Consider the following 24,972-nt stretch of genomic DNA (forward strand, 5'->3'; position numbering starts at 1 on the left):
ACTGTAATAACTACGTGCGCTGTCAGGTGGGGACTAGCCCTCTCGGGGCGGCCATTTCATAAGGGATGTGAATAGCTAATCACCATGTGGGACACCTGAAATGACTATGATATCATACATCAGGTGGAATTGACAAATAAATTTTAAAAAAATAAATATTATACTTTTTACTTTAAAAAAGAACAGAAGTGTGTTCTCATCCATAGAAGATAGCGGGGTTGTGCTGGGGGTGGGGGAGCTGAAGATTCACAGGGCGTCACTAGTGAAATTCACGTCTGCAAATGACCTCATGTCCTTCCTCACGCCTGTGCTCTGCACGGATTCCCTGAGCACCGCACGCCTGTCTGAGGGACGCGCCATCACACCGGCCGGGAACCCAGCGTCCAGTGCGCGAGGCCCGAGGCTGCCTGTGGACGGGCAACCGGCTCCCGGCGTTCATGACCTGGCGGATAACGGACATGGGAGCAGAGGCTGCCCACTGACCCTGGCCAGCAGTTCCCTGCAAACGGGACGAGGAGCCCACCTCCGCTCCGGTGGGCCAGGGACGGGGGCCCCCCACCTGGGTCCTAAAGGCTGATGGTCACGTAGAGCAGTGGCTCTCAACCTTCCTAAGGCCGCGACCCTTTAATGCAGTTCCTCATGTTGTGGTGACCCCCAATTTCATTGTTACAAATTGAACATAATGAAAGCATCGTGATTAATCACAAAAACACTATGTAATTATATATGTGTTTTCCGATGGTCTTAGGCGACCCCTGTGAAAGGGTGGTTCGACCCCCAAAGGGGTTGCGACCCACAGGTTGAGAACCGCTGACGCAGAGGAAGCTGTTCCGCATGGAAACCATGCTGAGTGGCCGACTGTGATGGGTTGACGTCTGTGGCCCCTAAAAGGTGTGTGTTTGAGTCCCGACTCCTATTACCAGGGAGTCTGACCTTACTTGGCAATAGGATCTCACAGATGCAGTGGAGCAGTCAGGGAGGAGGGCGGGCCCTTAGTCCAATAGGACTGGTGTCCCAGTAAGAGCAGACAGACAGACAGACAGACAGACGCACAGGAAGACAGCCATGTGGTGACAGAGGCAGGATCAGAGCGATGCGTCTGCAGCCACCAAATGCTAAGGATGCAGCCACACAGAAGAGGCAGGAAGCGACCCTCCAGGAGCCTGGCGGGACCATGCCCCTGCCGACACCGCCCTTTAGACCTCCGGCCCCAAAGCTGTGCGAGGAGCCATCTCTGGCGCCTTTTTTGGTGCTTTTTTCTTTTTTAATATACTTTTGTTGATTTCGGAGCGGAAGGGAGAAGGAGAGAGAGATAGAAACTACGATGAGAGAGAATCCTGGATCGGCTGCCTCCTGGATACCCCACACTGGGGATCAAGCCTGCAACCCAGGCATGTGCCCTGACCAGGAATGGAACCCGGACCCTTCTGTCCACAGGCGGATGCTCTATCCACTGAGCCACACCAGCGGTGTGCGTTCATTTCTTTGTTGTGTGTTAATCCTCACTTAAGGGTATTTTCCCATTTGCAGACCATACACAATATCCACTTAAAACTCAGCCTGCTGTGTTTGGTCAGTTAATGAACTCACCCCAATGCCTTGGCAGGGCCAGACCACATGACTCCGAGGGCCTTCTTCATACAGCCCGCAGGCCGGACGCCCCCACCCCTACTCCACACCAAGACAAGAGCAGGGGAAGGGTCTTGGTTTTGTTTCTTTGCTAAAGGGGGTTTTCTAGGTTGACGGCTGGTTGGTTTGTTGAAAGAAAAAGCAGCTTGAAGGCATATTGATCGGTAGGACCACAGGTTACAGGACAAAAGGGCTCCTGTCCCTCATCAAACATCAGTTCTCACCCAGGGAGCAGGCGAGGTCCCTGCGTAGCCATCCGTCCTGGGCTCAATTCCCAGCTGCCCACAAACTTATTCAAACTCAGCAATCACACCTCCCGTGGGAACGGGGCACCGCGCCCTCTCGTCACTACCAGGCCTGCCTCCCGCATGCAACCCCCACGCAAACGAGTGGCCCTGGGCGTTGCGCAGCGTCCTCCTCCCTGGGCTGTGAGTCCTGTGACTTAGAAACTGCTGTCCATCTCCCTGTCCACCGCCAGAGGTCGGGTGCCCAGCGTCCCATCACCCCAGGGTGAGCCCCTCCCTCACCTGGCGGGACGGGGCCGTGACCGCGGGGACAGCAGGGGGACTCACAGGAAGACCCAGCGCCCCCAGTGCCGCAGCTCCGCCTGCTCCTCCGCCGAGGCCTCCAGCGCGTCGTCCTTGAGCCTCTGCCGCACGCTCCGGACGCCCTCCTGGTCCCGGCCCCGCTCCTCGGCCTCCAGCTGCTCGGCGCGGGCGGCCAGCTCCCGGGCGTGCTCCTCCAGGATCTGCTGCAGGAAGAGCCAGGGCACGCCGCGCCTGAGCAGCTCCTGCGTCAGCGCCGAGCTCTGCAGGCGCCGCAGCTCCTCCGTGGCCTTCTCGAACAGCGACAGGGTCAGCGCCCGGAGCTCGTCCAGCGCCGCCTGGTCCAGGCGCTCCTGCAGCTCCTCCAGGGCGGCGCCCTGGGCCGCCACCAGGCTCCGCCACTGGCCCAGGTACTGGCCCACGTCCTCGGCCGCTCGGAAGGCTTCCCCGAGGGACAGCTGCTCCCTGCGCTGCTCCTTGTGCTGGCGGGAATTCAGGGGGAAGGACAGGGGACACGCTCAGCCCGGAGCCCTGTGGGCAGGCACCGTGGGGATTTGCTGAGGAAGCGGAGCACGGTGAAGCCTTGGTCTCAACAAGCTCACGGGTAGAAAACTGTCCGGAAGGAAACACCCCAAACACAGTGGAGGCTTCATTTGTCCCACGTGCATCAAACCCTCGTCTATGGACTTGGTGACGCCCAGGAGGCAGACCGGGTCCCGATCCTGCTTCTCCACTGGCAGGCGGGGTGGCGGGAGCAGCGTCTCATCCTCGCCAGGACCCATTTCCTCGCCTGTAAAGCGGGGATTACAGCGTCCCCCTCGCAGAGTGGTTGTGAGGATTCAATGAGTTGCTTAACACACACAAACTGAATCCAGGGGACAAGCAGGCATTTGCTGGGCCCAAGGCCAGGAGGGACAGGCAGGCAGGGGGGAAGTATCTTATTTAAGGTGAAGCACTCAGACAGCAGGGACCTGAGAACGTGAGAGCTGGGGTGTGTGGAGGGATGAGAGCAGGGCAGAGGGTGTGTGCCCAGAACTGAGGGCATAGTGTGCCAGGACACTATGGGGTGTGGCAAGGTGGCTCATCTGCATCCTAGGACAGTGGGGTACAGTGAAGGGTTTTATGAACTCACTAGAGGCCAGGTGCACGAATTCGTGCACCAGTGGGGTCCCTCAGCCTGGCCCGCGGGATCGGGCCGAAACTGGCTCTCTGACATTCCCTGAGGGGTCCCAGATTGCGGGAAGGCGCAGGCAAGGCAGAGGGACCCCACCGGTGCATGATCGGGGCCGGGTAGGAACATGGGAGGTTGGCCAGCTGAGGAGGGACCTTGGGAAGGCTCCAGGGCGTCTCTGGCCCTTTTCGCTCAATCCCAATCAGCCAGACCCCAGCAGCAGGCTAACCTTCCGGTTGGAGTGTCTGCCCCCTGGTGGTCAGTGCACATCACAACAACCGGTCAACCAGTTGACTGCCCTTAGTGGTCAGTGCACATCATAGCGACTGGTCAACTGTCTGCCCCCTGGTGGTCAGTGCACATCATAGCGAGCGGTTGAGCCGCCTTAGCATATCATTAGCATATTATGCTCTGATTGGCTGAACAGCCAATCAGACGACCGGACACGTAGCATATTAGGCTTTTATTATATAGGATGCCCGTAAAGCCTTCCCCTGCAGAGAGTCACTCCTGTCTGTGCTACTGGAGCGCACCGCGCAATTACATGTTTTTCGGCAGGTGTTCAGAATGGTTGCACGAAGAATAAGTGGCAGAATTCCTTACGTACCTTTTGCAGCATCTCTCGTCTTCTCTTAACTATTAATTTTTGGTGGAGCTTTTTCTTTTCCTGCTTTAGGTCGTTGTCCAACTTCTGTTTAATGGAGAAGACTTCCGTCTGAGCCCGCTCCATCAGCTCCTCCGTCTGCTCTTCATCCAGGTACCCTGCTCTGGACGAAGGAGACGCGGGGTTAACGCCGCCTCCACCTTCTTACTTTGGGTTGAATAAGAGTCTTTACCCTGAAGGAGCAGGAGGTGGGTAGGGAGACAGTCCTGAGATACAGGAAGGGCAAGGCTGGCATCACCATGGACCATGGCGGAACTCAACACCAGGAGAGATCGCCCAGGAGGCAGAAACTGGGCAAGACCCCCGGGAAGTCAGTCTGCCTGTGTAAGGCAGGATCTCCAAGGAGATGGTGGGCCAGGAAGTCCTGGTGACAAGCAGGGCACCAGCAGAGTCTAAGAGGTAAGCGTGAGGAGTACTCAGTGAGGGTAATTCTATGAGTCTCCGTGACGGGCCACGGTGCTGGTTACACATGGATTCTGGGGGTGTCTGTGAGGCTGTTTCCGGATGAGATTACTCCCCACGCACAGTTGTGTGAGCTCCACCACCCATTTCCCAGTGAAATGTCGGGATTTGCCTTAAAATAACCTGGGGTGGAGCTGTAGAGCCCCGTTGGCCATGAGTTGGCACCTGTGAAGTTGTGATGAGCATTTGGGTTGTCTGAACTATTTCACGTATTTTCTTGTGTTTTTGTTCATCCTCGCCCAAGGTTATTTTTTCCATTGATTTTTAGAGAGAGTGGAAGGAAGAAGGGGGAGAGAGTGAGACAAACATCGGTATGAGGGAGACACATCGATTGGTTGCCTCCTGCATGAGCCCCATGGGGGGCCAGAGATCAAACCAGCAACCTAGGTACATGCCCTGCATCAGGAATCGAACCCGAGACCCGTCAGTGCACGGGCCGACGCTCTAACCACTTAGCAACACCGGCCCGGGCTATCATGCATGTTTTTAAATCCTACAATGAACCGGAGTCTTACAATCAGAGAATTTTCTTAAGACATAGCAAGGAGCGGACGGTGCCTTCCGCGAGTGAACAGAAGCAGCGGCCTCGGGCGAGGAATGCCGGGCAAGGCGGCTCGTCTGCATCACTGGGACACTCTGGGGTTTACCTCTCGTGTTTCTGGATGAGGAGGGTCAGCTGGGCAGCGGCAGCGCTCAGCAGGCCCTGCACGCGGGTCTCCGCCGACTGCATGTTCTGCACCAGGTACTCCCTGTGGCCGAATCTCTTACTCAGGTGGTACCTCTTACTGGCCTGGAAAAAGTCCATCAACTCTTCCACTTCCTCCTGCTCGAAAACGAAACCAAGAGCATTTGCCTGATTAAAATGTAGAGGAAATGCTTTCTAGACACTTAAAATATTCCATTTCCTGTTAAAGAGAATACACAGGAGCAGGGCCCTGAGGTAAACCGTAACCCTCTCTGCCCTTAACCAAGGCTTAGAGCAGCGGTTCTCAACCTGTGGGTCGCGACCCCTTTGGGGGTCGAACGACCCTTTCACAGGGGTCGCCTAAGACCATCGGAAAACACATATATAATTACATATTGTTTTTGTGAATAATCACTATGCTTTAATTATGTTCAATTTGTAACAATGAAAATACATCCTGCATATCAGATATTTACATGACGATTCATAACAGTAGCAACATTAGTTATGAAGTAGCAACGAAAATAATTTTATGGTTGGGGGTCTCCACAACATGAGGAACTGTATTAAAGGGTCGCGGCGTTAGGAAGGTTGAGAACCACTGGCTTAGAAGGAAACGAAAGACGACTAAGAAATGAGGACTTTGAAAAGTGCCCTGGACCCCGATGTCATCAAACATCCTGGCCGCCCTGAACTTGACTCCACCTGGGATTCACCTTCCCCACGCACACTGCGCACCTGAGGCGCTCCCAAAGCTGCACCGGGACAGGTGTGCAGCGCCGGAGCAGTCAGCCACCGGCCCGACCCCGAGGCCCCACACTCACGGCGACGAGATGAGCTCAGTAAAAAGCGCGGCAAGAACTCTTCCTCAGTCTATGAAATGAACAAACCCCAGCAAACACAACGGTGTGTCATAACCTTGCTTATGCTGGTGTCCTTCCTGGGCCCAGCGCATTTCTCACCGTTTCTACCGTCACCTCGGGAGAGAACGCTATCATTCCCATTTCACAGATGAGGAGACTGAAGCCCCCGGCATAGGTGGCGAATGGCTGAGCAGGGTGTGAACTCAGCAGTGTAACTCCGGGGCCTGTGCTCTGACTTCAGAGCGGGCTGCCCCCAAAGGCAGCCTTAGCCGCCGGCACAGTCATCCGATCAGCGGGAACGAAGCCCTTAGCCTCAGTGGCATCAGTGCACTGATCAGCTCGGCTGGCTTTTCCATCTGGGGAAACGTGGTCCATGCAACGGGCACCGAAAACATCAATGCTGTGTTCAACAAGATACACCTGGTGCCATGGACAGTCCCCTTTCCGCACAGAAGCTGTAATGTCGCCAGTTCCCGCCACCTGAGAATTCGCACTGTCCCGACGGCGGAAGCTGAATGGTCATCCAACACGGCCCACACCAGCATCTCCCCGAGAGGTCCTGGCCGCAGAATCCATGGCCCTGTTCCCCACGGAACTGGACCCATGTGAGCTGTTGATGGGGCCACCAGGTAAGGAAACTCATTGTGACTCTAGTACAGCGGTTCTCAACCTGTGGGTCGCGACCCCTTTGGGGGTTGAACGACCCTTTCACAAGGGTCACCTAAGACCATTGGAAAACACATATATAATTACATGTTGCTTTTGTGATTAATCACTATGCTTTAATTATGTTCAATTTGTAACAATGAAATTGGGGGTCACCACAATATGAGGAACTGTATTAAAGGGTACGGTGGTTACTTCTTTGACCCCAGTGTGACTGACAGTAACGTGCATCCTTCCTAACGCGACTGTCCCAGCCCTAACTCAGCCCCGGCTCCATGAGCAGGAAAAGGACCGCAAGGCCTGTCACCATCCAGGTGATGCCACGCGTCCGAACAGCTAGCGAGGAGGGGGATGGAATTCCTCCTTTCTCCCTCTCACTGACCTTCTGGTGAGAAAACCTAGAGCAAATGGAGAGGCTGGCTGTTCTCCTCCAGTCGCAGTGCCTGCTGGGAGTGGCCTTGTCTTCCCTCAGGCTCAGGATGGTCACCCGTCTCCTCCCAGCGCTGCCCCGCGCGTCGCAGCCTCACGCACTGGGCCTCGCCAGGGCCAGAGCCTGGTGTGCGCCTGCACACGGTGACTGCGCTGTGCGTGTGGGTGCGTGTGCGTGTGTAGCTGTGCTTATCAAGTACCTCCTGCCGGCCTCATGAGGAATCCCACAGCCACGTCCAGTCTCAGATAAACTACCTGCACGCTCGTCTGGAAGTGTGTTCGGTCTGCACCAATGACATTCACACTCAAGCTGATGTGCAAAAAGTGACACAGATTCTCCAGGCACATCTGGACACAGGTCGCAAACCCCACACGCACCGCGTTTACGCACACACACCCTCATGTTATCTTAAACACTGTGCCGTGCGTGGCTTTCCCGAGTCAGCTCGCTAAGCCCCCGCCACCCCCCTGTGAGTGCGGGTGCTCTGTTACCCATTTGCAGATGAGGAAACCGAGGCTCAAAGAAGCTGGGCAACTTAGTTAAACTGACACAGGCCGGGGGCGGGGGAGGAGGGAGACTGGAATTCACATTCGGGTCACCCTGAGTCCCAGGCCTGTCTCCAGGCCCTCACTTCCCATGCTTTCCGGAAACTCACGCAGATGTTAGGAGGTGGGGGGTGGGGGGGGAGAGGGAAGGCGGGGTGGGGGGGTGGAGGGGAGGGCCCTAGCTCCTCACCCATAGCAGGAAAGAGGCATGGTCTCAGCTCAGAGAGGAGACATTCACCAGGTGGCTCAGGAAATGGCTCCCCGCAGAGCGAGCCTGCCCGAGGCCTTACCTGTATTCTGGAGTAATCTTGCAGCAGCGTTTTGGCGGCCTCTGGCTGCAGGTCTCCTTTGAAAATAGCACTTTTGATCTGGGCGAAGAAGATACTGTGCAGCTCGTTCCTCTGGAAGACGGCCAGCTGCCTGTGCGCCTTGGCGACGTCCTCCTCCTGCTGCAGAGCCAGGGAGCGCCGCAGCTGCTCCTGCTCCAGGCCGTGCAGGGTCCGCAGGAGGCTGCTGCACTCGCCCGCCGACTGCGGAGAGGAGGTCACGTGAGAGGCTGACCTGCCAGACAGGCATGCACAGGCAAGTGCACACACACACACACACACACATACACACATGCTTACACATGCACACACAGCAGACATGCATGCACGCAGCCACCGACCGTGCACACACGTGCACATAGCATATGTACACACACGTAAGCACACAGCATATGCACACACACAACCATCCGCCATGCACTCTCACATGGACACACGTGTACACAGGGCACGGGCACAATGTCCCACGCTGACCATGATGAGACTGCTCAGCTGGGGATGTGCTGTTCCAAACTCCCTGTGATCCTAACGTTTCCCAGAGCCACCTCAGCGGAGAGCGTGCACAGGTGGGAACCTGCAGCTCACATGCCTGAGAACAGCTGCAAAACGGAAGCTCCAAGGACTGCTGCCGGCGCTCAGGCCTGTCGCCTCGTCTTTCCTTCTAACTCAGGCGGAGAGCAAAGCGCCAGCAGTCAGGCCCACGCAAAGCTCACCTGGTGAAAGGGCGGCAAAGAGGAGGGACGACGTGGCCAGGTGATGCCTGCACGTTACGTGGGCCGCGCGAGGAGAGGAAGGAGACACGTGGCTGAGTCTGAGGACTCGCCCCCGCGGAGGGGTGCTCTCCATCCCTCGGGGAGAGACGGACTCTAAGGCAGCCCGCCAGACTCCCGCCCCCGTGCAGAGTGGAGTGTCCTGGAGACGTAAATCTCCGCCCGGGTGCGCATAAACCCTGAATGCGATGGGACTGTCACTCCTGAGACCAGGTGATTATGTGGCAAAGCAGCGGGGCCTTCATGATGGACGTACAGTCCCGAACCCGTGACTCTGAGTAACCGGGAAGGGGAGTATCCTGCTGGGCTGACCTAACCAGTGAGGTCCTGAGAAGGGGGACGGGCGCTCCTCGAGGGAGAGACCCCCTCCCACGGGCCTTGAGGGTGACAGCAGTCCTGCTGTGAGCTCCTGTGGGGGGAGGGACGCCTGCAGGCGCTGAGGGTCTCCCTTCTGCAAGTGCAAGGACGTGGATTCTGCCAGCGACCGAATGGAGTGGGACCAGCGGCCTGAGCTCCAGGGAGAAGGCAGCCCAATCGGGACCTGGATTGCAAGGTGGGGGTGGGGCCTGAGCCTCGCTTCACAGGAGCAGAGCCGGAATGTTCTAGAACTGGAGGCCCAGTCTGTCTGACTCCCGAGTCTGTGCTGTAGAGAGCTGTGCTCTAGCGACTGCAGTCGAGGGACACACGTGCACACCGGCATCGCGACCTCGCTGTGGGTGCGACCTCCTGGGAATGAAGCCTTTCTATTCCCCTGGTCCCCCCACGGCACCGTGGACATAGCTCTACCATAACACAGTGAACGATGTCACATTTTTATATGTAATGATCCTTCTTAAACTACAGACTTCTTTAATGCAAAACCCATGTCTCATTTTTCTCTGTACCTTCATGGCCTACCCCAGTGCCTGAAGACAGTAAGAGATTAATAAATGCTTTCTAAATGAATTCTGGATGGATGGATGGGTGGTGGGTGGATAAGCATGTGGATGTGTAGACAGACAGATGGACAGATGGATGAATGAATGGATGGTGGGTGCCTAGATGGACACACAGTGGGTAGATAAATGGATGGGGAGATGGATGCATGTGGAGATGGACAGGAAGATAGATAAATGAATGGATGTATAGACAATGATGGATGGATGGATGGATGGATGGATGGATGGATGGGTAGATGAATAAGTGGATGGGTGGGTAGATGGATAGCTGGGTAGGTGGATAGATAAATGGGTAGATAAATGGATGGGAGGGTGGGTGGATGGATGGATGGGTGGGTGGATAGATGGATGGGTGGGTGGGTGGATGGATGGATGGATGGGTGGGTGGGTGGATGGATGGATGGATGGATGGATGGATGGATGGGTGGATGGATGGATGGATGGATGGATGGATGGATGGATATGTGGGTGGGTGGGTGGATGGATGGATGGATGGATGGATGGATGGATGGGTGGGTGGATGGATGGATGGATGGATGGATGGATGGGTGGATGGATGGGTGGATGGATGAGTGGGTGGGTGGGTGGATGGATGGATGGATGGATGAGTGAGTGGGTGGATGGATGGATGGGTGGGTGGATGGATGGATGGATGGATGGATGGATGGGTGGATGGATGGATGGATGGATGGGTGGGTGGATGGATGGATAGATGGATGGATGGATGGATGGATGAGTGGGTGGGTGGGTGGATGGATGGATGGATGGATGGGTGGGTGGATGGATGGATGAGTGAGTGGGTGGATGGGTGGGTGGATGGATGGATGGATGGATGGATGGATGGATGGATGAGTGGGTGGATGGATGGATGGATGAGTGAGTGGGTGGATGGATGGATGGATGAGTGAGTGGGTGGATGGGTGGATGGATGGATGGATGGATAGATGGATGGGTGGGTGGGTGGATGAGTGGGTGGGTGGGTGGATGGATGGATGGATGGATGGGTGGGTGGATGGATGGATGAGTGAGTGGGTGGATGGATGGATGGGTGGGTGGGTGGGTGGATGGATGGATGGATGGATGGATGGATGGATGGATGGGTGGGTGGGTGGGTGGATGGATGGATGGATAGATGGATGGATGGATGGATGGGTTGCTGGCTGAATGAATGGATAAATGATGATTCCCCAAGAGGAAGGAGAGAGGTAGAGCTGCCTTACCCTCTCGCTAACATGCTTCAGCAGTTCTTCCGCCTCCTCCATCGCCGCTGCCTCCCTCTGGAACTGGTTTTCCGTCTTTTTTCTTGTTTCCAGGTCGCATTCAGCCGTCAGAGCCACCATCTTGCGATCATACTCCTCCTGTATTTCTTTCTCCAGCATCAGAAACTGCTTTTTGAAAGCGGTGCCCATCCTCCTCTCCACCTGAGGGGCGAGGTGGCCCCTGCTGCTCAGATCTCTCAGCAGAAGGGCGATGACGTCCTTGCTGATTTGGGTCCGACAAGCCTCCAGATCTGAGTCGGCCCGATTCAGGGTTGCAATCTCCAACCTGGGAGACACACAGGTCAGGAGAGTTCCATTACCTAACGTCCGACAGAAGCCAGAGGCCCTGGTTGGGAAAGCTCTGCGGTTTCCAGTTAACGTAGGTCAGGCCTTCCTCTTTCCCTTTCCCTCCTCCTCCTCCTCCTCCTCCTCCTCCCCTCCTCCCTCCCTCTGCCCCATCCAGTGACTGAACACCAGTGGCTGAGTAGCAGATTCTTTTTTAAAAAATGTTTTTTATTTATTTTACAGAGAGAGGAAGGGAGAGGGAGAGAGAGAAGCATCGAATGAGAGAGAGAGAAGCATCGAACAGCTGCCTTCTGCACACCCCCTACGGGGACTGAGTCCACAACCCGGACATATGCCCTGACCAGGAAGTGACCCCAGTGTGGGATGTGAGGAGACAGCGATCAATGATTCTCTCTCATATTGATGTTTCTCTCTCTCTCCCTCTCCCTTTCTCTCTGAAATCAATACAAACATTTTTTTAAAAAGAGAGAAAAGGACATCCATGTTCTTTTTCATATTTATTTCATATAAAAATTAATCACGTTTTCACCAAATGGCACGCAAGGTGTCAGAGCGGCAATCGGACAGGATGCGATGCTCGGGGCAGTAAATCTCCCTGAATGTGAACTGTGAGCGGGGGTCGGTAATCAGGGCGGCGGAGGAGAATTAACTCCGAAGGGAAGTGAAAGGGCCCTGGCTATGGTTTACAATACACATCCTGCGCCCACGAGTCAGCTCTGTGCGTGTATTAGACCCACAAAAGCCATCTCCGTGGCAGTGAGCGTGAGGTTTGCCTCCAGGGGCCGTCTCCATGGAGACAACCTGCGGCGAGGTCCCAGGTGGGGGCCGTAAATCATATTTACATACTGTCCTGTGAGGGGCTGGACAGTGGAAATTCCCCCTGATATCTTCACTGTCACAACTGTAACGGAGGAGAAATAGTTATTGTATGTGAGCAGAACATCAGTGAAAGTTAGGATAAGCCGTAGTTTTTAGTTTTGTAGAAACTCAAATGTACTGTAGGATACAGGGTCAGCCATCTACATCCTTCCTCCCAGACGGTTTCCTCTTACAGATCTTCGTTTACGCCCGGCCAGCTTGGCTCAGTGGGTGAGTGTCAGCCCTCGGACTGAAGGGTCTCAGGTTCGATTCTGGTCGAGGGCATGGACCTAGGTTGCAGGACTGATCTCCGGACTAGTCGGGGGCCAGCCAGAGTCTCACATTGATGTTTCTCTGTGTCTCTCCCCCTCCCTTCCACTCTCTCTAAAAATCAATGGGAAAATGAGGATTAACAAAAAAAAGTAAAAGAAGATATTTGTTGAGAAGGCACATCGGCCCCTCTCCGGCCGTGAGCAACTCCCTGAAGGGGCAGCAGATCCAGGAGAGGCGCTCACTCCTGACCCGGGGCTCCCATGTCACTGCCCCCCCCTCCCGACCCCACCCCCGCACTCGCTGGCCAGGCCCGAAGGACAGTCAGCTCTGGAACCTTGGGAGCTCCTCTCCACCTCAACCCACGCCCCCCTCCCGCTAACTTCCTCCTGCCTCCCTTCTGACTCTGACCTCGCCTCATTACGTCTGGAAGCATAACAGGCCTGGAGTCCCACACCCCAACTTTCCAATCTGGCTTCGCCCCTTCCGAACTGGGCGCCCGAGGTGACTGCTGTCTGAGCCCCGCCCCCCGACTGGCTAACGGGAACCCCATCCCCCGTGTCAAGTGCAGGTCCCTGCAGAGAGGAACCTGCCTCTGTGTGCCCCTCTGCTTTGGCAGCTGTCGGACTCTCAGGCCGCTCACCCCTCCTGCTCAGTTGGGGAAACCGAGGTACAGAAGCTGACGTTCCTTATCCAAAGCAGCGGATCTGTTCAGGGGCAGAGCTGGGATTTGAAGCCAAGACGTGTGGCTCCAGGGCCTTTGCTCTACCCTTCCTCCTACCGCCTCGCGCCAACACGCACCTGCTCCCGCTCCGCCTCGCAGAGCTGTCTATGGGTCTGTCCCTCCATGACCGGTGAGCACTAGCAGCTGGAGCACTCGGCACCTCCTGGGCACCCGCACCTCCTGGGCACCCGCACCTCCTGGGCACCCACGCCTCCTGGGCACCCGCGCCTCCTGGGCACCCGCACCTCCTGGGCACCCGCATCTCCTGGGCACCCGCATCTCCTGGGCACCCGCGCCTCCTGGGCACCCGCGCCTCCTGGGCACCCGCACCTCCTGGGCACCCGCATCTCCTGGGCACCCGCACCTCCTGGGCACCCGCACCACCTGGGCACCCACAGGCCTGGCCCATGGTCCTGGGCGAGCACCTGCTCAGGGACAGTGGCTGGCGAGGGAACAGAGGAGCGGATGCAGGAGAGGGCGGCGCAGGGCTGACCTGGCGCTGTCACGGAGGCACACTGGTCACCTTCGGTGGCAATACACCCACTGGACCGCTGACCTCCCCTGGCACCAGATGCCCGTGACAACTGAGGCATCTCAGGCTGGCGTCCCCGCTCACTCAGACCGCAGTGGGCAGGAGGGGCTGTCCCCCAAAGACACCTGAGCGCGTGAGCGTCAACCAAACATCTCGGATGTTTTTATGTGTTTGTGAAAAAATAGAAAAGAATAGCAAAAACAGCAAAGCAAAAGTTTTCCTGGAAGCAAAGACATCGGAACTGAACCCCTGGGTGAGTGAGCGCTCACAAGGAAAGGAGCCCAGGGTCCCACTGGAATGGAAGCGGCAAGGGGGTGCGAGCAGGTCTGATCTCGGCGGCAGCTGCCAGACCCCTGTCCAAATCAAAGCCCATAGCCCACACCTGGCAGCCCAGCCCCACACCTAGCAGCCCACCCCCACACCTGGCAGCCCAGCCCCACACCTGGCAGCCCAGCCCCACACCTGGCAGCCCAGCCCCACACCTGGCAGCCCAGCCCCACACCTGGCTGAACCCCTCTCCATCTCATCCACCCAGCCACACACAATGACCCCCCCCTAAAGTTACCTGAAGTTCGTGCCTGTGTCTAAGCCACTGCTTCCCTGGTAGCTGACCACACACTGAACCTCGGCCTGCAAGTCTCTCTGGGCAGGAGGGGCCCTGCAGGAGGTTCCCACGGCACCATTTGGTGAGACTGATCTAAGGGGCTCTGCTGGGAGGTGGTGTGCGCCTTCCCTCCTCTGGCTCCGGAGGACGAGCTGAGGGCTGGGGGCTGGGGGCTGGGACTCAGCACAAGCAGCCGTGGGCCTGGTGGTCGGGGAGGCCTGCAGGGTCTCGCTGTGGAGCTATGCCTGCAGGCAGGGGCCACCTCCGCCAGCCTGGCTTTTCTGAGCTAGAAAGCGATGGCGGCCAGGTTGGAGAACGTTCCTGCTCTTTGTCTGTTTCCCAGCTGGCCCAGAGCTCAGGGTGGGGGAGAGGAGAGCTCTTTACGACCCCCTCGGGCACTCCCAACAGCTGAGGGGGTTCCTTTTATTTCCAAGAAACCGCTAAGAGGAGGATGAACCTCAGGGTCTAGATGGGGTGTGTGGGAGGGGAGATGCCAAGTAAGACAAAACATCCGTCGGCAAAGGTCACGGTGCACAGCAGAGGGGCCGGTGGGGGAGGGCGTGGGGAGGAGGCATTAGTCCAGCTCTTGCTGTCTCACTGCCCCGTGTGTCTGTGTGCGCTGCTTCTCCCTGTGGGCGATGGGCATCTTGGGGGCCTTGCTTTTCTCAGCCTCCTCCCTGGCACCGCACACAGCGCCAGGCGCTCGGCGGGAGCTCAGTCCACCCTTGCTGAGAAGACAGGTGTTCATTGGACACAGGACTCCTCCATGAAGCCTTCCCTTGCTGGGAAGATGACAGTGCGGTTGCCATGGGAACCAGAGGCATTACAGTTGCTCTGCTCTGGAGCAGTCCTCTTCTGTCCCCCATAAAAATCCCTCCTGGCTGGTCAGACACGCAGGAACCCACACCCTGCAGGGAAGCCAGCGGCGAGCGAGGCCCAGGTGTGAGGAAGGGCTGCTGCCCACCTTCGCCGGACAGCGGAGCAAGGACGCTGTGTTGGCCGTCTGGTGGTCTAGGTCCGTGGTCGGCAAACTGCGGCTCGCGAGCCACATGCGGCTCTTTGGCCCCTTGAGTGTGGCTCTTCCTAAGCCTTAGGAGGACCCTAATTAAGTTAATCACAATGTACCTACCTATATAGTTTAAGTTTAAAAAATTTGGCTCTCAAAAGAAATTTCAATCGTGTACTGCTGATATCTGGCTCTGTTGACTAATGAGTTTGCCGACCGCTGGGCTAGGTGAACCCTGATGTCGATCCTCCAGAAACCTAGCAACGACCAGGACACCCGTCACCCATCTGATGGTCACACCGCTCCACCTCTGCTCCCCCACGCGATGCACCTTCTAACAGCAGCCCCCACCTGTCACCGTCACTGCTCCCACCGCCTGCCCCTGCCTCCCCCACACCTGCTCTGGTCACCCATAGCGTCCCCGTCATGAAAATCAAGACATTCCTCCTGCCTCACGTGACTAAACTCCAACAACGTCAGGCACGGCTGCCCACCCCTTCTTCTGGACCCCCTTCTCTCGCTTTCCTGACTTCCCCGCCCTCCCGGGTCCCCGACTTCTAAATGTGGGAATTCCTCAGGGCCCCATCCCGGTTCCCTCTCCTCTCTGTCCTCTCGGAGGTTCCTCCCTCAATCCCATCTGCAGCCCAGAACTCTCTGAGAACAGACCCACTCGACTGCCCGCTGACACCTCCATTCCGGGTCTCCCAGGCATCGCCACCTAAAGCCCGACAAGAGTGGCTCCCCCCGCGCTCCCCCAGCTGCTCGGCCTGAAACTCAGGGTCAGCCACGCCGGCTCGCGAACCCGCTCCCAACAATCGGCACGTCCTGCTGACTGTCCCTCGATCGCCTCTATTCCACCGACACATATGAGCCTATAGATGGACGCCAGACAGGCCTACATCCTGGGGGACCCTCCGGGAGGACGGCCGCACTCCACGCCAAGCGAGGGGCGAGGGAGCAGCCGAGGGATGGACAGTCGCGGGGGAGCGCCATGTGTGGGTGGCAGAACGCCCCCCCCTCCCCCCGCCGTGAGGGTGCCCGAGACACGGCAGACGTCCTCGGGCGAGCGCTGGGCCACCTGTGAGGCCGCGTCACACCTGGGACGTGCTGGGTTATCTTCTGGTTTGAGAAACCTCAAAGCTTCTCGCAACCTTCGCTGTCAAAGTCACCGGACAGTGACTGTCCATCACGGCCATCACTGTGGGTGGCTCCCACCCCACAGGCTCCTACTGGGCGCCAGGCACCGTCCGTGGCATCGGAGACCCGTCCGTGTGAACAGACCGCCTGGGCGGGCAGCCACATTACAACGACGTCACAAAAACACACAAGCAGGCCGGGTGCCTTGGACAGCCTGTGCGACGCGAAGAAAACTGGTTTTTAGGATAAAGACCGGAGGCGGGGCTGCTCCAGGTAACACCACGCACTGGCTGTGCGACCCTCCAGCCACCTCCCCAGGCTCCTGCCACCGACCCTGGCTTCTTTTTTTTCTTTTTTTACTATATTTTTTAAATTGATTTCAGAGAGGAAGGGAGAGGGAGAGACATATAGAAACAAAAATGATGAGAGAGAATCATTGATCCGCTGCCTCCTGCACGCCCCACACTGGAGATGGAGCCTGAAACCCGGGCACGTGCCCTGACTGGGAATCGAACCGTGACCTCCTGGTTCATAGGTCAACACTCAACCACTGAGCCACACTAGCCGGGCTGTCCTGTCCTCTTTTTGATCGTCAAATGCCTCCCCCTGAGCTCTGCACATGCTGCCCCCCACGGAGTGCCCGTCACTGAAGCCTCCAGGCAGCCGACCTCCCTTGGAGGGACCTCCCCGAGCCCCCGAACTAGAGCAGCCATGCCCGCTGCTGCCCTGCCCTGGCCACGGGGACGCGTGCGCAGCTGCCGGGGACGCGCCTGTATTTTGTCGTGAACTTGGTGGGGACAGAAGCCAGGACTCTGGAGCACCCGCAGCCTGGCACCGTGCCCACGCAGAAGGGGCCCCCGGGAGCTGCTGCCTGAGCGACCCACTTGGAAATCACCGCACCACGAACCAAGAACCCAACCAAAGGACGAGTGAGCAACGGAGACCTGGGCGAGCGGCCTCAGGTCTGAGAGGAGGAACAAAGCCACAGCTCGGGGTGTTTCTACAGACGCCAAAGAGCGGTCACAGGAGCACAGCCCACGGGCGGCACAGACCCGTTTCCAGAACCCCTGCTTTGCACGAAGCACAATTCTGAGAGCTCAGAAGGCGGTGCTGGTCGCATCAAAAGACAGCGATAAGCTTGTGATATAGGCCTCACAGAGGAACAGGAAGCAAACGCAGGCCTGGAACTCCGTTCTCATTTTCCTTGCCTCACTGGGAAAACCTAAGTTCAGGCTTTTTAAAAAGCTGTTTTATCAGGCTGGGGCCCAAACCCATGACCACGCGTGTGACCTTGGGCAAAACCAACAAACCTTTCTGAGCATCAGCTTCCCCCCAAGAGTTGCTGCCAGAATTAAGGAAGATCTCGGCCAAGAGGTGCTTGGTGGTGGTCAGGCCAGAGCGAGGCCCGAGCTCAAACCCTGCTGGGACCAGCCAGTGGCGCCCCGTTCCTCCTTCCTCCTGTCCCAGCATGCCTGGGGCTGAGCCACCTCCATCAGGGCAACAGTCAGGGAGCCTAATATAAATTTCAAAGGAGCCCGGGCTGGTGTTTCTCAGTGGTTAGAGCATCGGCCCTCGCACCTAAGGGTTACAGGTTCAATCCCCGGTCAAGGGCCCGGACCTGGGTTGCAGGTTCAATCATGCGGGAAGCAACCAATCGATGTGCCCCCTCCCCTCTCCCCTCCCCTCCTTGCCTCCCTTCCATTCTCTCTAAAAATCAATGGAAAAAATATCCTTGGGCGAGGATTAACAACAACAACAACAATCAAAGGAAATATCCCCTCCTCATGTCCTCTCCGCAGAGCTGGCCTCCAGAGAAACAGCCACGCAAGCCAAGCAAATGCCCTTTGTCAAAAATCAGTCAGGGAGCCTGGCCAGTGTGGCTCAGTAGTTGAGCAATGACCTATGAACCAGGAAGTCATGTTTCGATTCCCGGTCAGGGCACATGCCCAGGTTGTGGGCTCAATCCCCAGTGTGGGGCGTGCAGGAGGCCGCCGATCAAAGATTCCCTCTCATCATTGATGTTTCTTTCTCTCTCTTCCTCCCTCTTTGAAATCAATAAAAATATATTAAAATAATAATAATAATACCACCTGCTCCGGGGAGCATTCCCGTGACCCTCTCAGAGGCAATCACTTCTTTGGGCTCAGCTGGCCCTGATCTTCCCTGTAGCGTGCTGCTCATCAAACTCCGACGGGCACTAGGTCAGCCTGTCTCATAGCACAATCGATGTCTTATTCACCTCTTCTCCCAAGTACCAAGCATAGCGTTCAGTGCATGGCAGTTGCTCGATTATGACTACTGAGTAATGAGTGTATGCATGAGTTCATGAATGAATGAAAGGTGCCCACCGTTCGCTCTCATGCCTCTCCCGTTAAGCCACTCACCACAGCTAAGAGAGCATCATGGGATTAGGACTCTTACTCTTCCAGGGCTTGCAGCATGCTCCCGGGGTCCTCTGAGCACAGGATGCCGATCATCTGGTCATTCAGAGCCAGATCTTCATTCACACCGTCGGCCGCCGTGAACTGGGAGTGCTCCAGCCTGCTCTCCTGACGCCGCGCCTTCGGGAGAATTGCAGAAACAACAGAGTAGGCCTTGTCGCGAATGCCGCGTGTGGAAAGTCAGGAGGGAAGGTGGGGACTCATAGGCCTCAGCTCTGTGAGCAGGGTAAACTCATCAAAGAAACGGGATCATAATTCCAGGAGCCCTGCACAGAGTGACATGGCTAAAACAAAGCAATGAATGGATAGACCAGTGGTTGGCAAACTGCGGTTCACAAGCCACATGCAGCTCTTTGGCCCCTTGAGTGTGGCTCTTCCACAAAATACCGACTTCTGCGCATGGGCCATGAAGTTTCAATCGCACTGTATGTGCACGCCCGCACGTGGTGTTTTGTGGAAGAGCCACACTCAAGGGGCCAAAGAGCTGCATGTGGCTCACGAGCCACAGTTTGCCGACCACTGGGATAGACCATTGCAACCAGTCAAGACCTACAAATACTTCACCATCACCACCATCACCACCATCATCACCAACAGCACCACCACCATCACCATCCTCACCATCACCATCACAATACCACTATCATCACCACCACCACCATCACCACCACATCATTACCATCATTAATTACACTGTCACCATCACCACCATCATCATAATCATCACTATCACCATCACATCCTCACCATCACCACCATCATCATAATCATCACTATCACCATCATATCCTCACCATCACCACCATCATCATAATCATCACTATCACCATCATATCCTCACCATCACCACCATCATCATAATCATCACTATCACCATCATATCCTCACCATCACCACCATCATCATAATCATCACTATCACCATCATATCCTCACCATCACCACCATCATCGGCATCACCATCAGGTAGAGAAAAATTACAGATGGCAGATGGACTTCAACATCATGAATCTGCCAGGTTCCTAATCAGCATATACAATTGTAAGATTGAAGTGACATCAGAAATAATTAAGCCCAACCCTCTAATGGGATTAATGACATGTCTGTTTTGTCCCTGCCGGGGTTCTTGTTCCAGCATTAAGAAGGGTTCAGCAATCTGGAGAAGGCTGTGTGTAACTTGAAGAGTCCAGAGACGAAGCATAATTTTGAAAGGCATATGGGGGTCAGAGGAGCTTAGCTAAAAGGAACTAAGATCTCCTTGCCTCAGGACCCCATGGTTTTTATTAACACAAATTGTCCTGAAGCGAGGTGGAGATACACACTTCAGAGGGTCAGGGTTGCGTATACAGAGTCCATTGTCAGAATGGGGAGAATTAGCCTGGCTGTTCAGGTGTTTGGCCAGTAGGAGGCAATAACATGTAGATTAAGATGCCCTGAGCTGTATGGCAGCCAAGCAATCATCCCTTTTCAGGTTTGGGGAAATGCCATCAGCCATTCCCAACAGGTGACAACATATGTGACTCAGCCCTTGTTGAGTCCCCAAGTTCCATCAACCTTTTGGTGAAACTCTTGCACTTATGACCTGCTGGACCTGGCTTCCGGCAGTCCCCAATATTAATTCTGCAGAAATGGGTGATAACTATAGCTAACATTTAACAATAACTCCTGCCCCTGTGCCTTGTATGTGTTATATCATGAAACTATCACAACAAAGTAAGTGTTGTCGCCCCCACTTTACGTATGAGGAACCTGCAGCTCAGAGAGGTGAAGTAACATTATGTGAGTTGACACAGATCATAAAGGGCCAGGTGGGTATTTGATCCCAAGACAATCTAACCCTAAAGGCTTCTTCTGTTTTACATAATGTTGTCTTATCGGTTGCCACCATGCTGGCAAAAACAGAGAAAAATGTGAAAAGATTTCATTCTGTGCTGCAGGAAAAAAAAATACCGCAAGTGTTTTCAACCTTAAATCAAATTCACACTTTGCTTTCCTCTCCCCAGTTGTAATGATCAGCCTTTAATCTTCAGGAAATGAATCCTGCTCGTACATCAAAGTGAAGGATGAGTTTTGTTCTTCTGTGACTGATAACAGCTTCGGGAGAGTGAGCAGGACGCCTGATGAGATGGCCATTTTTCTCCTCACTCTTGCTGCCAAGGAGATTGTGGGCTGACCTCACACTGAAATGACAATTCTCTCCTCTGGGGAAGCAGAAGCAAATTGAACAAGGGGGCAAGCCTTCCAGCCTCCAGAGAGAGGGGACCTCCAGAAGCCAGCCTACATTTGGCCACTTAAAGCAAGTTGTTTAACTTCACGGGCTTCAGTTTCCCCAATATAAAGAGGGAGAAAGATGATAGCTGTTCCTCCAAGTTGTTGGGCCTCTGGGTAACAGCAGCTCCAGCCCTCATGGCCCTGAAGAAGCACTGACTCCCAGCAGTGCCTCTGGCAGCAGTTCCACAGAGCTCCTCTCACTCAATGAGTGCTGTCCTGCTTTCCCCAATACCACCAACTGCATCATCATCATCACCATCACTACCATCATCAACATCATAATCACTATCACCATCATCATCATCACCATCACTACACCATCACCAACATCATAATCACTATCACCATCATCATCATCACCATCACTACCATCACCAACATCATAATCACTATCACCATCATCATCACCATCACTACCATCACCAACATCATAATCACTATCACCATCATCATCATCATCACTACACCATCACCAACATCATAATCACTATCACCATCATCATCACCATCACTACCATCACCACCACCATCACTACCACCATCACCAACATCATAATCACTAGCACCATCATCATCATCACCATCACTACCATCACCAACATCATAATCACTATCACCATCATCACCATCACTACACCATCACCAACATCATAATCACTATCACCATCATCATCACCATCACTACCACCATCACCAACATCATAATCACTATCACCATCATCATCACTATCACCAACATCATAATCACCATCACCAACATAATCACTATCACCATTATCATCATCATCACCAACATCATAATCACTATCACCATCATCATCATTACCATCACCAACATCATAATCATTATCACCATATCATCATCACCATCACCAACATAATCACTACCATTATCATCATCAACATCATAATCACTATCACCATCATCACCAACATCATAATCACTATCACCATCATCACCAACATGATAATCACTATCACCATCATCATCATCACCATCACCAACATCATAATCACTATCACCATCATCATCACCACCATCACTACCATCATCATCACTGTCACTATCACCAACATCATAATCACTATCGCCATCATCATCATCACCATCACTACCATCACCATCATCATCACTAACTATATCACCACCATCACCATCATCATGTAAAGGAAAATATAGTCAGCAGATGACTTCAACATCAAGAATCTGGCAGGTTTCTGATCAGAATACAGAATTGTAAGATAGAAGTGACTGCTTGCCTGAGGCCTTATTCATTCCTTCACACATGTACTGAGTGCCTTCTAGGCACCAGGCTCTGTCGTGGGCAATGGGGATGTAGCAGACACCATCTGTTTTCTGCCCATGTTCCCTCACCCTTGCCACTTCAGTGCCCACCAGCCCAAGATCCACCAGCCTTCAGACCCATGCCTGGGAAATACCACCCTTCATCTTGCCCCCCACTGTGGTCTCAACCAATAACCATTGGGCCTTGGTGGATAAATACCCCAGCTCCTTCCTTGAGGTTCATTCCACTGTCCCCAGAGTTCCTGAGCACAATAAAGCTCCAGGTGCCCACAGGGGTAACTGGATTGGCTGCCTTCGCTTCCTGCCTCACTCTCCCAGCCTCACCATTATTCCCTGGGGTCCCTTCACATATAAACTACCTGCATTTGGATCCTGGTCTCAGGATGTGCTTCTGGGGGAACCCAGACCAAGACAGGAATACAGAGACTGAGGAGTTCAGAGGGGCCCAACAGATGAGGGAAGTGCTGCATGGGGTCTACAGAACCTAGTGTGGGAACCCAGGGAGAAGCCCCTAACTCAGCCAGGAAGTGGCCAGTGCTGACGTCCAGGGACAGGCAAGGCCCGAGCTGAGTCTTAAAGGACGGGTCCAAATTAGGCTCAATGAGGAGCAGAGACTGAAGAAGCCCTGAGGCGAGCTGGAGGGCTCGGCACTCCCAGAGAATGCCAAGTCACTGGGGGAGGGTTCGGCTGCAGTGTGAGGCGGAAAGTGGCAGGAGCGGTGGGCAGAGGCAGGGCCCGGGGGCTGTATAAGCCGTGCCAGGGAGCCCGGGCTTCCCCGAGGATGAAGTGAGTCTCCAACGGCATTTCAGCGGGGAGTGTGGAACAGGACCTGAGTTAGGGTGTGGCAAGACGGCGGAGCTGGCCACACGGGTGGGCACTCAGTTATTCAGCCAGACCGCAGGGGTTCTCCACACTGGCCACTAGCAGGGGCCTGGACATGAGTGCTTGTCCGTAGTTCCCCAGGGGATTCTGATGTCCACCCAGGACTGAGACCCACTGAACTGGAGGATAAACTTCAACTTCACAACCATCACCAAGCAAACGACCCGCCGGGAAGATGTGTGCGGAGACTCACCTGATATCTGGTGAACATGCTTCTCTTGAAACACTGATAGCGAAGCATGAAGAAAAGCGTGACCCAGGTCAGCACAAGGGCGAGGATGAAGGCCACGAAGAAGCCGGCTGCATGCAGGCCATGGTTTGGTAGAACCTACGGGGACGAGAGCGCGACAGGGATCCTCCTGTGGTCACACTTTACATCTTTCAAGTTGAGCTACAACTTACTTATAGCAGAACAAGCATGGAGCCAGCGAGACCAAGCTGGGGTTGGACCCAGCTTGCCACCTACTGGCTGGTGCCCTTAAGACAGCGGTTCTCAACCTGGGGGTCGCGACCCCTTTGGGGGTCGAACGACCCTTTCACAGCAGTCGCCTAAGATCATTGGAAAACACATACATAATTACACATTGTTTTTGTGATGAATCACTATGCTTTAATGATGTTCAATTTGTAACAATGAAATTGGGGGTCACCACAACATGGGAATTGCATTAAAGGGTCGCGGCGTTAGGAAGGTTGAGAACCACTGCCTTAAGAGAAGTCTAGTTTATTGATTTTTCCTTTTGTCGCCTGTGCTTTTGGTGTCATAGTCAAGAAATCATTGCTAATCCAATGCCATGAAGATTTCCTCTATGTTTTCTTCTAAGAGTTTCATAGTTTTAGATCTTACATGTGTCTTTGATCACTTTGGGCTAATTTTGGTAGATGCTTCAAGGTAAGGGCTCAACTTCATTCTTGTGCATGTGGAGATCCAGTTTCCCCAACATCACTTGTTGAAATGACTGTCCTTGCCCCCCATTGCATGGTCTTGTCGCTCTTGTTGGAAATCATTTGACTATACGTGTGAGGTTTTATCCTGGGCTTTTGATTCTATTCCATTGGTCCATGTCTGTCTTTATGCCAGTACCCTGCAGGTTTGATGACTAGCTTTGTGGTACGTTATGAAGCCAGGAAGTGTATGACTCCCAGTTTTGTTCTATTTTAGATTATTTTGGCAATTCAGAGTTCCCTGAGAGTCCATATGAATTTTAGGATGGGTTTTCCTGTTTCTACAAAAAGATGCCATTGGCATTTTGACAGAAATTGCATTGAATCTGCAGATCAGAACAACATGAGGTCTTCCGGTCCTCGTGCAAGGATGGTTGTGTCTCCTCTCATTTCCCGCAGCGGCACTTTGTGGTGCTCAGGGTACAAGTCTTTCTCCTCTTGGTTAAGTTTCTTCCCCAGTACCCGATTCTCTTTGATGCTACAGTAAATGAAACTGTTTTCATAATTTCCTTTTTGTATTGTTCATTGTCAGTGGACAGACATGCAACTGATTTGTGTGTGCTGGATTTTTAATAGCATAATACTTATGTCCTAATGTAACATTTTTAAAGAAGATACACAACTATATACTCAAGAAAATTCCAATTTCATTAAAGTAAAAATAATATCTATGCACACAGACACGCATGTAACCCAGAGCTGGTCCGCAGTGGGCCTGGGATGCACAGCGGGAGCCTG

General features: G+C 54.4%; 1 protein-coding gene across 1 annotated transcript in view; it reads right to left on the minus strand.

Moving 5' to 3' along the window:
- The window catches only part of EVC2 (EvC ciliary complex subunit 2), a 55,056-nt gene that overhangs the window by 19,339 nt on the left and 10,745 nt on the right, over positions 1-24,972 (minus strand). Inside the window, exons 6-12 of the mRNA XM_081099313.1 lie at positions 23,483-23,617; positions 18,812-18,951; positions 10,915-11,239; positions 7,951-8,190; positions 5,119-5,294; positions 3,953-4,112; positions 2,202-2,656 (exon numbers count right to left, since the gene is read on the minus strand). Of these exons, the coding sequence (XP_080955439.1) occupies positions 2,202-2,656; positions 3,953-4,112; positions 5,119-5,294; positions 7,951-8,190; positions 10,915-11,239; positions 18,812-18,951; positions 23,483-23,617 (1,631 nt within the window). The remainder of the gene's footprint in view (positions 1-2,201; positions 2,657-3,952; positions 4,113-5,118; positions 5,295-7,950; positions 8,191-10,914; positions 11,240-18,811; positions 18,952-23,482; positions 23,618-24,972) is intronic.

The sequence above is a fragment of the Myotis nattereri genome, assembly GCF_964212035.1.
Source record: "Myotis nattereri genome assembly, chromosome: 1".
Taxonomy (NCBI): domain Eukaryota; kingdom Metazoa; phylum Chordata; class Mammalia; order Chiroptera; family Vespertilionidae; genus Myotis; species Myotis nattereri.